This window comes from Chlorocebus sabaeus, chromosome 16 (assembly GCF_047675955.1).
Source record: "Chlorocebus sabaeus isolate Y175 chromosome 16, mChlSab1.0.hap1, whole genome shotgun sequence".
NCBI lineage: Eukaryota > Metazoa > Chordata > Mammalia > Primates > Cercopithecidae > Chlorocebus > Chlorocebus sabaeus.
Window position 1 is genome coordinate 30579864 of NC_132919.1, and position 13743 is coordinate 30593606.

Genomic DNA, 13743 nt, shown 5'->3' on the forward strand with positions numbered 1-13743 from the left:
AAAGAACAGAAGCTCTTTCAAATGGTGCCGTTTTATTTATTTTTTTGAGAAAGGGTCTCTGTCGCCCAAGCTGGAGTTCAGTGGCGCCATCACGGCTCACTGCAGCCTCCATCTCCTGGGCTCAAGCAATCTTCCTGCCTCAGCCTCCTGAGTAGCTGGGACTAGAGGCCCACACCCCTGCCCCCAGCTTTTTAAATTTTTTTGTAGAGGTGAGGTCTCCTTATATTGCCCAAGCTGGACTTGAACATCCTAAGCTCGGGCGATCCTCCCACCTCTGCCTCTCAAAGTCCTGGGATTACAGGCATGAGCCACTGTACCTGACCCTCAAGTTTTAAAGCATAGCGATTCACCCGATTCTGACCATACTTCTCAGATGTGCTTGGTGAAAGCAATCTGTAACACACCATCCTACAGAATGTCAAATAGTTTTCTCACAGAGGCAGCAAAATAAGGCTTTTAAAGGAGTTACCTATGGGCTCTCAAAGAGAATTAAAGTAAAACTTACCTTAGTAAGGATTTTTTTAAAATATATATTTTTAAAATGTTCAAATAAAAACAAAAGTAGACTAGTATAATGATCTGTCACGTACCCACCACCAAACTTCAACACTTCCCAACATTGTCTATCTGTTTCATTGTTCCCCCACCCCCTCTGGAATTATGCTGAACAAATCCCAGATAGCCCATTATTTCATCTGAAAATACTTCAGTGTGTACCTCTAAAGTATAAAGAATCTTAAAACCAAACCAAACCACAATACCATCTTCACACTTTAAAAATAACTACTGGCCAAGCATGTTGGCTCATCCTGGCACTTTGGGAGGTCAAGGTGGGCAGATTGCTTGAGCTCAGGAGCTCAAGACCAGCCTGGGCAACATGGCAGGACCCGATGTCGACAAAGAAATACAAAAATTAGCTGGGCGTGGTGGTGCAGGCCTGTAGCGACAGATACCCAGAAGGCTGAGGTGGGAGGATTGATTGAGCCTGGGATGTCGAGGCTGCAGTGAGACACGATGACACCATTGCACTCCAACCTTGGCAACAGAACAAGACCCTGTCTCAAAAAAAAACACAATTCCTTAAAATCAAATATACAGTGTTTTGGATCACCCCAACTCTTTAAACAAGTTTTTTTTTTCACTTGATTTTTTAAACTCAGGATCAAATATGCATATATATATATGATGAAACCAGGAGATTTGTCCTGTAGTTTCCTATGGTATGGATTTTCCTGATCATATCCCTGTGGTGTCATTCAACATATTCTTCTAAATGTGTTTATTCATTAATGACCAATGTATTTCCTGTGAATTGGATCTAGAGACTTAAACAGATTCAGGTTCTATTCTATAGCAAAAATACTTAAGGGGTGCTGTATACTTCCATCAGAGGCAGCAAATATCTGGTTTCTTTCTGTGATGTTAGCCTATAATCATCTTCTAGACCCGTAAATTGACTGACAATGAATTTTAAGGAACAAATGTGGCTGCAATGGCTTTCTGAGTAATACGTGCAGAAAAACACGTCTTGTAAAGTGTGTTGTTTGTTTGTTTTTTGTTTTCCAGGCATGAAAACAACCCTGGAAGTCTGCCCTGGCGCCTGCACTGAGACTAATCCGGGTCACTTTAGGGAAACTGCCCAGCTCTGGCACCGCACTGTGTGTCTGTCAACTCTGTGGAGTGCTATGGCCTCAGTTTCCCACTAGAGGACACTGTGGCTCCAGGACTTCATGTGGCTCCCAGCCAGTCTCGCTACTCCAGCACCTCAAAGGAGGCAAAGCCTTTAGTGTGCATGTATTAGGCACCAATTGGGTGCTTTCTGTATCAAGGAGAGAAATAAAAGAGGTCAAACACAAGGTCCTGTGGCATTGTTTCCTGATGTCATTTTTTTTTTTTTGAGATGGAGTCTCGCTCTTGTCGCCCAGGCAGCAGTGCAGTGGCGCAATCTCGGCTCACTGCAACATCTGCCTCCTGGGCGCAAGCGATTCTCATTACTCAGCCTCCCAAGTAGCTGGGATTACAGGCGCCCGCGACCACGCCCAGCTGATACTTGTATTTTTAGTAGAGTCAGAGTTTCCCCATGTTGGCCAGGCTGGTCTTGAACTCCTTACCTCAGGTGATCCACCCGCCTCAGCCTCCCAAAGTACTGGGATTACAGGCATGAGTCACCACATCTGGTCGTGTTTCCTGACGTAGTTTCTTTGCATTATTTTATTTTATGTGTTTGTTTATTTTTTGAGATAAGGTCTTACTGTGTTACCCAGGCTGGAGTGCCGTGGTGCAAACACAGCTCACTGCAGCCTTGAACTCCCGGGTTCAGACGAGCCTCCCATCTCCACCTTCCGAGTAGCTGGGACTACAGGTGCCTGCCACTGTGCCCAGCTAATTTTTAAAGTTTTCATTTGTCAAGATGGAGTATCACTATGTTGCCCAGGCTCGTCTCAAACTCCTGGGCTCAAATGATCCTCTCCTCAGCCTCCCAAAATGCTAGGATTTCAGGCATGTATTTCCCTTTAGAAAACAACAGAGGTGCTTCTCCATCTGCTGGAAACCATTTTAGGCCCTGGTAAAGAATGGCTGCCTCCTGCAAATTTGGTTACCTAGTTGATTTTTTTTTTTTTTTTGAGACAAGGTCTCACTCTGTTGCCCAAACTGGGTGCACTGGTATAATCTTGGCTCATTGCAACCTCCGGCTCCCAGGCTCAAGCGATTCTCCTGCCTCAGCCTCCTGAATAACTGGGATTATAGGCACGCACCACTACACCTGGCTAACTTTTGTATGTTTAGTAGAGATGGGGCGTCACCATGTTGGCCAGGCTGGTCTCAAACTCCTGACCTCAAATGATCCACCTGCCTTGGCCTCCCAAAGTGCTGAGATTACAGGCATGAGCCACCGCACCCGGCCGTTGGATGTTTTTTTTTTAACTGCAATATTTGGGCTTTGGGGAGTGTGAATATATCCAAGAAAGATGCCAAAGTGTATTCATCTCTGAAATAATTTATTCATTTATTCAACTCCATGTATTGAGTATCCTGGGCGGGGAAGAAATGGGGAGCGAATGCTTACTGAGAGCTACTCTGTGCCAAGTACTGTCCCATCCTTTTTACCTCCATCCTCACAAGATGGGTAATGTTAGCGTCATTTAAATCAAAGGAAACTGAGGCTTATTGAGGTTAACCAGCCTGCTGAAGGTTATCCCGCCAGATGCAAATGGAAGTCTAAATGAATAAATATGTACCTTTTCCACCAAACCCCTCAATGCCACACTGACAAGCATGGTACTAGGATGTAGAGAAAGTAAGATGATTACAGAGACATCCTGTCCTTAAGGAGGTCATGATATAACACAGAAGTCACAATAAATGGACAAGCAATTATAGAATTTCTAATAGGTGGGCACCCTCTCAATACGTAGCTGACCACACACAGCCTCACTCTGCCGCTGTGACACTATCCTTATGCAGAGGCAGGTGCTGACCACCAAGAATAGGGCCTCTGCTTGTAGTGATGCCTTTGTGTTGACTGTCCACTCACCCTCACCCCATCACCCCCATGACCAAGGTTTGTGGGGGCATCAGCATGATTCAGGCTATAACCACCAATCCACCTGGAGAATGTAGCAAAGCCAAGACAGACATTGTCCCTACTGCTCAAAATCTCTAGTTTAGGCTGGGTGCAGTAGCTTATGCCTGGAATCCCAGCTTTGGGAGGCTGAAGCAGGTGGATCATTTGAGGCCAGGAGTTTGAGATCAGCCTGGCCAACATGGTAAATCCCCGTCTCCACTAAAAATACAAAAAAAAAAAAAAAAAAAAAAAAAAAAATTAGCTAGATGTCATAGCATGCTCCTGTAGTTCCAGCTACTCGGGAGGTTGAGGCAGGAGAATTGCTTGAACCCGGGAGGTGAAGGTTGCAGGGAGCTGAGATAGCACCACTGCACTCTAGCCTGGGTGATAGAGGGAAAGTCTGTCTCAAAAAAAAAAAAAAGTCTCTAGTTTAATGGAGGGAGACAAACACAGACATATGCAATACCAGGACCAAAGCAATGAGTTCTTGAAAATTCTGTGATAATGCAGCAAATAATTTTAAATGCCCTTCCAGTTATACATATTTTCAAGCCCACTTAGCCTGTCCCAGCCTTGTCCCTACTGCCTCATAGTTCAGCCCTGGCAGCACAACTGAATTCATATTGTCGGAGCCCAAGCTGTGTTATTTACTAAAATCTGGCCAGTTGCACTAAGGAGAAAATGACAGCTGGCAGTTGGGAGAACGGACTGGCTGGTGTAAGTTGGGAAAAAGAGACACAGGTGGCAGGTGTCTAAAGAAGCAGAGCTGTGGGTGTTTGGAGAGGCCCAATCCCGAATGCCACTTCAGCTTCAGGCAACCACAGCTTCAAGGTTCCGGGAAGGAAGGACAAGCGTGGGTGTGCTCCAGCCACCACCCTCCTCCAAACGAGTCCTGGGATAATGAAGGAGCGGCCAGCCAGCGTCTTTGCTCTCTGATGAAAGGACCTCCGCTGCAGACTGTCCGTCTGCAAATATGATTGTGCCCCAGGAACCATCTGGCAAATGTGCCAGTTCCTTCAGCATTTCTGTTATTTCCATGACTTCTGGCCCCTTTTATTCCTGGGATATAAATTGTTGCAGCAAGCCAAGCCAAAAGAATGTTTACTGCTGCTTCACAGGCTTTCCCTGAGCCTGGCTAACCCCACGGCTCACAGCCTATGAGGCTGCTCATAGCTAACGATGTCTCGGATGCATGCGATGTCTCCCCTCTGCCGTTCTTGTGTATTTTGGAGTGTGCAGAGTCAGGCATGTAAGCTGCAGCCCAGAGCTGCAGACCAGAGCTGCAGTGACCACATTGAGAAGCTGGCGTGGGGGGAAGTGCATTTCTGTTGCAGGATGTCCTTCACGCAGAAGGGACAGGTTAACTCCATCTCTCTGCAGAGGACTTGGACAGCTCCCCAAGGAGCCACAACAGGCCACCCCAGCTATAGGACAGATCACGTGCTTTGGCTGCCCAGGGGAGGATGCCCAACAAACCGAGACGGCTCACGTCAGCCACTGGGCCCCATTTTGCACAGTGCCATGTTCCTCCTCTGACTCAGCCTGATGGTGGGCGAGGCTGGAGAGCTGTGGGTCACCTTCAGACCCTGTGAACCAGCCCCCCAGTTTCAGTCTGCTTCACTGATTTTCATTCAGAGAACAGATACAGGCGGGTGGAAGAGGAGACTTACTCAAGTCACTCATCTCCTTGGTGATACACTTCATGGGCAGGGAAGCCATATGGAGCCATCAACCATGAGTCCCCTCTCCCCTAACCCAGGGAGTACTGGATTGTTCTAAGGGGGTAGGAGAGGAAGCAGTCAATGCAAAGACTCCCAGAATGTCACTGTCAGCCTAATAGTGGACAAGTGGGCAGTTCCAATGCAGATTCACACCTTCCTGCCTTAGTACATGCAGTTCCTTCTGTCTTGAACACATCAGGCCCCATCCACCTGGTGAACTCCTCCTCAGTCTTTTAAGATCCAGCTCCAGCATCACCTACTTGGACCCCTTAATGCCACCACATCCTTTGCACCCATCTTGACTTAGTACCTGTCACATTGCACTTACAGTTGTTTTTAGCATGCCTTTTCCACCTGACTTGGAGCTCACTGAGGGCAGAGAACTATGTCTCACTAATCTCCATGTCTAGAGACTCAGTCTGTAAACATGTTTTTCAGCAGTGTTTTAGAAGGGAAAATCAGGGATTATGGAATTTAGAGACGGATTCTCTGGCAGAAATCTCTTAGTCCCTCCCACTGGTTTCACAAAAGACAAAACTGAGTTTAGGAAACTGCCTTCCCCAGGGCCACAAGGCTAAACAGTGACAGAGCCTAGGTCTGCTGGCCCCTTGTCCTGCTCTCAGGGACCAAGAAATCAGATCCTGCAGGGAGCGGTGGCTCACGCCTGTAATCCCAGCACTTTGGGAGGCCGAGGTGGGTGGATCACCTGAAGTCAGGAGTTCAAGACCAGCCTGACCAACATGGAGAAACCCCGTCTCTATTAAAAATACAAAATTAGCCGGTCATGGTGACGCACTCCTGTAATCCCAGCTACTCAGGAGGCTGAGGCAGGAGAATGGCTTGAACCCAGGAGGCGGAGGTTGCAGTGAGCCAAGATCACGCCATTATACTCCAGTGCCTGGGCAACAAGAACGAAACTCTGTCTCAAAAAAAAAAAAGAAAAAAAAAAGAAAGAAAGAAATCAGATCCTGACCTGTATTTCCTCTGCCATCTGGGAAGGAGAACTAATGGTGATGAACGGGCTTCTGGGCCCGCACAGGATGGAGAAGGGTTAGAGGGACACCAATTGAATTTAGAGCTGGAAGGGATGTCATGGATCACCTAGTCTGACCCCTGCATTTACAGATGGAAAAAGAATGGAGGCCCATGGGGGTGAGGTGCCTACCCAAGGTCACACAGCAAGCTGGTGAGAGAACTAAGCTGAGAATGCAGGCCGCCTAATTCCTAGGGCTGTGCTCTTGCCCGACTGAATCAACCTCCCACCTCAGAAAGATGGATGACCAAGCCCTCCCAGCCAGCTGCTATCCGAAGGGCAGATCCCTGGAGTCCTTGACTCTTCCAGGCTTTTTCTTCTCTCTCCTGGTGGTGCAACACTTAAGTAGGGTGCATTCTGCATAAATAATAAAGAATGCTTCCTTTGCAGGGAGGAAGGCCGCGTCTGGGCAGGCAGTGTGACAGATGGTATTTACAATGTGTACTGAGAAGTTCTCACACAGCCTTGCTTGGGCTGTGTGGCTGAGATATGGAGGAAACGGATTTGAGTGCCCACTGTCTCACTCCCCTGCCTGATGCTCGCAGGCAGTGGCTGCTGCTGTTACCGCTGCTCCTGCATTTCTGTTCGGGGCTGCTTGCCTCGCGCCCGTTGCCTCTTGCGGTGCTGAATGTGGAGCTCCAGGATGTCTTCCTGCTGCTGCTGTTGCTGCTGCTGCTGCTGCCGCCGCGGCCTCATCATCAAAAAGCCTGCCTCGTGGACCCCGCATCATTCTTCGCTGCAGCCCCTCGCTGGAGCAGGTGCTGGGCTGAATTGATGTTCTTCCCCAGAGGAGACCAACGAAGTCCTAAGGGACTAGACGCTGGGCAGACTTCCCAGGGATTCTGGCCTCAGGGAGGCCTTCTCTAGGCCTGGAGAAGTATAAATAGGACAGGTTCATTCATTGAGCAAATACTTTTTGTGAACCTTCTATGTGCCAAGAATCATTCTAGGAGTCAAAGATGCTACTGCAGGCCGGGCGCGATGTATGCCTGTAATTCCAGCACTTTGGGAGTCTGAGGTGGGTGGATCACTCCAGGTCAGGAGTTTGAGACCAGCCTGGCCAACATGGTGAAATCCTGTCTCTACTAAAAATACAAAAATTAGCTTGGCATGGTGGCGCATGCATGTAGTTCCAGCTACTTGGGAGGCTGAGGCAGGAGAATGGCTTGAACCGGGGAGGCGGAGGTGGCAGTGAGTTGAGATCATGCCACCGCACTCCAGCCTGGCTGACAGAGCCAGACTCCATCTCCAAAAAACAAAACAAAACAAAAAACAAAGATAATACTGCAAACTAACAAAACCAAATCCTTGCCGCTTGTAGACAGTGAGCTCTAATGTCAAGGTTTGCCACAGGTCTTGCAGCTCATTACCCTTGGCTCTACCAGACTCGCATCATTTCTTTCCCTCCACAGTCTGTCGGACCCTCTGGTGCCTGGTTCTGTGCAGTGGGGAAGAAAATCAGATCATTCCCTCTTTTTCTGGGGACACTGATTGCACACATAGGTTGAGAGAAACAAAGCAGATAAATAGACCAATGGAAGCTTTAGCTACAAAGCCAGGGACAACCCCCAAAGTTTCTGACTCATACAAGCCTGCAGCTGGACAAGCCCTGTTTGTGCGCTGGGATTCAGCCTTGTCCAATTGCCCCGGGAAAGCAGTCTCTGTAGGCAGTGGTCAGCGGCTGGGGCCAAGGGCACTCACTACCATCAGGGGCTTTTGTATTTCACTCTTTAAATGAGAACTTTGGTGACAGGCATGGAGAATCAAACCTCCCTTGGGCCCAGGGATTTTAGTGTCCCCTTTTGTAAAACGGAGGCAATTGTATCTGTTCTGCTGACCTCAGAAAGGCTGGCTTTTTGAGGACGAAATGCGATGGCAAATGCGGAAGTATTTTTAAATAAGGGCAGCAAGCATACAGGCGCGTTATTATTATGCAGAAGAATTTTTTTCTCCATAAAAGTTGTCTCTTGTTGCAGGCTGAGAGTAATAACTATTTAATTAGACTTTGTGTCATATCAAGAGAGGCATCCTCTGTTTTTCATTAAACAGACATTTGTTCAGTTTCTACAGTATGCAATGTTGTGCACTGCGAAGGATGCAAAACTGAATAAGCCATAATCCTTCCCTGCAAGGAATGTATGTTCTAGTGTCAGGAATATAAAACTTAGAAGATATAATTCAAGGTCAAAAGGAAAAAGGGATTCAGAGGAAGGAGTGGTTCATTTGGGTTGGAGAGTTGAGGAACGGCTTCGTGGAGGAGAGAGCATTCATCAGAGAGATGGGCAAGATTTTCTTTTTTTCTTTTTTTTTTCTTTTTTGACACAGAGTCTCACTCTGTCGCCCAGGCTGGAGTGCAGTGGCGCCATCTCGACTCTCTGCAAGCTCTGCCTCCCGTGTTCATGCCATTCTCCTGCCTCAGCCTCCCGAGTAGCTGGGACTACAGGCGTGTGCCACCACGCCCAGCTAATTTTTTGTATTTTTAATAGAGACGAGGTTTCACCATGTTAGCCAGGATGGTCTCGATCTCCTGACCTCGTCATCCACCCACCTCGGCCTCCCAAAGTGCTGGAATTATAGGCGTGAGCCACTGCACCTGGCCAAGATTTTCTTCTTTATTTATATTTATTTATTTATTTAAGTCTCCTAGCTATGAAATTCTAGCTCACTGCAGCCTGGTACTCCTGGGCTCAAGGGATCCTCCCACCTCAGCCTCCCAAGTAGCTATAGGTCCCATGCCACCACACCTGGCTAGCTTTTAAATTCTTTTGCAGAGGAAGGGTCTTGCTATGTTGCCCAGGCTGGTTTTGAACTCCTGGACTCAAGTGATCCTCCTGCCTTGGCCTCCCAAAGTGCTGGGATTATAGGTGTAAGCCACCACGACTGGCTGATGGGTAAGATGGAACAGGGGGTTAATGAGGGGATAGGACCTGCCTATAGCACAGTGAAGGTCATACGGAAGTCTTGGGGCCCAAAGAGAGTTCAGAAATGGGACCCTGAGGACCAGCCAGGCCCCAAGAAGGTGACAGGAAAGGAAGGTAAGACCTGGCAAAGTAGCTGACTATTTCCCTGAATGTGTGATTGGCTAAATCTTGGAACTGGGAAAGTTTTTTTCTGTGCTTTTCTGAGCTCAACTTTTGGGTGCCCACGCCTTGCTTTGAAAGGGTTTGGTCTGTGAACCTAGACATCTTTCAGTAATGATTTAAGTTACTCAGAAAACTGGGGGCCCTGGAGTGAAAGGAAGAGACGAAAGGGAAAGAAATCCATGGAGCAGTCTTGCTCTGTTTGATCTGGCAGACAGTGGGTGATAATGGAAAAATGCTGGAGATGGAGGTGGAGGGTGGTCGGATTCCACCATCCTGAGCAACGTCTGCTGTTTGGACTTGCAGACTTCAAACACGGCTGGGGGATTCCTGGAAGACAAAAGAATTCAGGGCCGGGGCTTGGATCTCAGTCAAAAATAACTTACGTCTTCATCTCAGGCAGGCAAACAGCGGTAGCTCGGGGCTGGTTTCTCAGAAGATTGGAGCTACAGGTGGGGACAGGGTGCCACGAAGGTCAGTTTAGGTTGAAGTTAGGTTTCAGTTGGCTGCAGAGAGAGAAGGGGCTCGGAGAGTGTGGGTCTGACCGAGGGAGATGTCAGAACGAACCCCAAGTGAAAGAGGTTCTGGAGAAAAATCAGCCCTGTTTACCCCCCTTCTGGGCACTGCCATTGCTTTGGGCAATAATTACAGCCCTTCATGTTTCTTCCCTGGCTTCTCATTAGCTCAAGGTGTCCACAAACAAACTGGTCAGCCGCCTTTGCCTTCCTCTCCCTGCTTCCAGCAGCTACTCCTGGCTTTTCTGTGGCAGCCGATGTCCCAGCTCCCAGGACCAGAACATCAGGTCCTTAAAAAACCTCCTTTCTCTCTTGGAGAGCGCATTCGAGAGACTCAGCCCCCAAAAGCCTCTTTCCTGTCTTCTCCCAATTATCCCACCGGACTGTCATTAGAGGATGACCTCATTTTCCCCCAGGAGGCCAGGGCCTGGGTCTCATCCCTTTTGTATTCTCAGCACCTCGGCCAGGGTCTGGCACATAATGGACACTCAGCACGTGTGAGCTGAATGGCACTGCTGAGCTGTCGCCAACTTAATCTTCCTAAAATGCCGCTCCAGTTAGAAGCCATCACCACTTCTCTATCCCCCATTGGGCAAGGTCCAACCTCCTCAGACTGGCACTCAGGGACTCTGGCGACACAGTGCTCCTCGCCTGCTCGGCCATCCTCACTTTGTGCTCAGCCACTTCATGGTTCCCAACACAGTCAACAGCTTTCCTATCTCTGTGTCTTTGCCTCAGCGGTTCCCTCTACCTAGAAACCCTTCCACACTCTCTACCACAAGCTTGCCCCCTTTCAAGGCTCATCTCAACATCATGCTCCTGCCCTTCTAAACTGAGTTTGATCCACCCTTCCCCAGCCCTTTATCCTGCTCTGCGTTGATTTCGAGTGTCTTGTTAGGAACCTTAAAAGAGGCCATGGTGTGGCGCTCTTACAAAATGAAGAGCAGAGAAGTGCCAATAGGCCCAGTTTGGTGTCACTTCTCATTAGCGCCAAGGGTTTTTCCAGGGTGGGACCTGTGCATGGCACACCTCCAGGCATCGACGAGTGCCTGCCCGCTGCAGCTGGTCAGTGAAAGTGACACCATGCTCATTCCCTCCTCTGCTCCCAAAACGCTGCAGAATATGCCAGTCCTTAGGCTATCTCAGGTGAGAGTAGAACAAAAGGTGTCAGGGAGCCCAGCCACTCCTATCCTCTGGAGCTTTCTAGGCCTGGGCCCCAGGCCCCATATCCTACCGCCTGCTGGGGACTGGGTTGCAGATTCTCCTGGGGCTGAGGGGCAGAGTGGCCTAACCAGCTGGGCATAGGTGACATTGAGGACAATAGGTGAAGGGTGGCCTCAGGCTCATGGAGGATGATGGATGTAACAACTTGTCCTAACAGTCTCCAAGTCCAGACACCCATCACCTCCCAGTAAGGGCCAAGGTGAGGGAAGCCGCCCCGTGAAGCAAGAATCCTGGTGAGTGATCAGGAATTCCTTCTTAGGAGACTTTTGGGAACACACTCTGCCAAGGCAGGGTAAATGTTCCTAGGGGCAGAAGGAGGAACAGGATAGCCATCCGGATGTTTCCCATCTTCCCTCTCCCTTTTATTCTAACTGCTACTGACCTTGTGACCGCTTCCTTGAGAGGATAGCACCTGTCATGTCCCTCTGCTCAGGCCAACCTCCCTCCTGTCTAGACTCTACACTACAGCCAGAGGGATTTTAAATATTACTCTCCTGCTCACAATCTTTCAATGACTCCCCATTGCCCTTAGGTAAAGTCCAAGCTCTTTTCCCATGAAACTCACAGCCCCTCACAACCTTCCCATTCAGGCTGGGCTCTTTAGACTGGTCATCGTGCTCCAGTTTCCAGTCATGCCAAACTACTTGTCGTTTGCCTCCCATAGGATGCTGCTCCACAAGCCTGGCCGTGCTGTCCCCTCTACCTGGAACACCTCCTTCACCTTTTCCACGTTGCCTAGTTCTGGAGGCTTATCCTTTGGGAAGCCTTCCCGGACCCACAGGGACCCCCTCCTTCGGAGTTCTACACCCTCTGGGCTTCCCTTGAATCCAGGACTCACCCTTGTGTTGAATGTGACTGTCACCCCCAATTATCCATTTCTAGAGGGCAGGGTCTGGGTCTTATCCACCTCTGTATTCTCAAAGCCCTGTCATTGGTACTTAGTAGGAGCTTAATACATGTTCAGGAACAGAACTGAGCCTGCTAAGCTCCCTTCCCCATGAAGGGATGATAGAGTTGGATACGTTGATAAGAGCTGTCCCTGGGCTGATGAAGAGGCAGCTCCCATGGGTAGCTGGTATCAGAACACTGTCCAGGGCGGCTGGGCATCCCAGCAGAGTGGCCAACCCTTTTCTGTGCCCTTCTCCTTCCAGTTCCCCTGGAACCAGGCTTCCTGGCCCACTTCTCTGGTCCCAGAGATCTAAGTATAACAGAGCCAACACCCATTCAGGCCATGCAAATGACAGCAAGGGGTGCAGGAGGCACAGGCCCCAGGGCCCCAGCAGTCACTTGTCCTTCTGGGCTCCTCTCCACAAAGAAATCAGCCTCTCTTCTGTCCCCTGAAGGCTGTTTTCAAAATCACACCCCATGCAGACAGTTTTATTTACAAGAAAATCTTGGCAGGATCTTGACTTGTTAGTAGAGTAGGGATGGGGAGGAGGGTGGTGAGAAACAAAAATAGTTGAAATGATCACACTTTCTGAAACAGAGATGAAAATTGGTGTCTGTAGCAAACTCACCTAATTAGAATCAAGTTAATTCCCTTCTCGGTGTTTAAGGGGAGCAGTCATTGCTGGATGAGATGGTCACAGATCGGATCCTGGGCACAGGGTTATGTGCTTGCTTTCTGAAGACGACTGCATTAATTGCAGCTCTCGCTAATGGAAAGGAGCCTGCTTCGTTTCCGAGAGGAAGGAAGAGGGCAAGGACTAGTGAGTGAGTGGGTGGTGGGAAGAGGAAAGGAAGCGGAGTGGAAGGGCACAGCCTTGGTGTGGGTCGGGGACTGACTGCGAGATGCCTCTTGGAGAAGCCCCTGAGCCTCTGGGGGAAGCTGGCCCCTGCTGGTCGGCCACTGGCACCATTTACAGCCAGAGCCTCTGCTTCGGGAGATGGTCTCTCTTGGGGGCGCTTTCCTGAAGGGAAACAGCATCGATTTTTTTCTTTAAAAGATCCCCTACTCCTTTTTGGCTAACTTCCTTTCTGATTGCTTTAGTTTCTTTACCGTCCCTCTCCCCAGATGGGGCACTTCCCTGGGTTTACCTTGGTCCACGTGGTCAAATGAAGCCTGGGCATGGTCACTTAGCTCTGGGTGTAGGAAGGGCAAGATTTAGGCTTTGGGACCCAGGACCCCGCAATCTGACTTCTCCCATTTCTGGGCCTCTCGAGACCTCCCAGAATCTGAGACCGCAGTGAATAGGACGTAAGGATAATGGGGCGGGGGAGAAGGGATCCCGTCCTTACAGCATCGCGCCCCTAATTCACTCCTAGTTAACCCTGACGTCGCCAACAGAGTGTCTCCATCACATATCTGCCACCTCCAAGTGATGGTTAAGCCGATGGAAGAGCCAAGCCCAGGCCCGGAGTGCAGGCCGGTGGTGACGGGGCCGGGGACGGCGCAGTCCCCATCCCCGCCCCGGGAAGCGCAGCCACTTTCTCGCCAGCCCCGCCGCAGCCCTCCCCCTCCCGGGCCGCGCCGCTCTGACCGACTGGGCCCGGGTGGCGGCGCCCGGGGTGGGGTGCGGGGCGGGGGCCGGCGTTCCCCGCGAGCAGCCCCGCCCCCGCCCGCGCACCGCCCCCGAGGACTCCGCGGGGAGGAGGAGACTCGGGC

At 49.8% G+C, this 13743-nt stretch overlaps 1 protein-coding gene across 3 annotated transcripts in view; it reads left to right on the top strand.

Moving 5' to 3' along the window:
- RHOT1 (ras homolog family member T1) overlaps window positions 1–1839 on the top strand; it is a 112248-nt gene extending 110409 nt beyond the window's left edge. Inside the window, exon 21 of one of the 3 annotated variants that reach the window (XM_037992532.2) lies at window positions 1567–1839. In XM_037992532.2, the coding sequence (XP_037848460.1) occupies window positions 1567–1609 (43 nt within the window). In that variant the 3' untranslated portion in view covers window positions 1610–1839. The remainder of the gene's footprint in view (window positions 1–1566) is intronic. The other 2 variants (XM_073004840.1, XM_037992537.2) reach the window with 2 other exon arrangements.
- Window positions 1840–13743: the final 11904 nt, after the last annotated feature.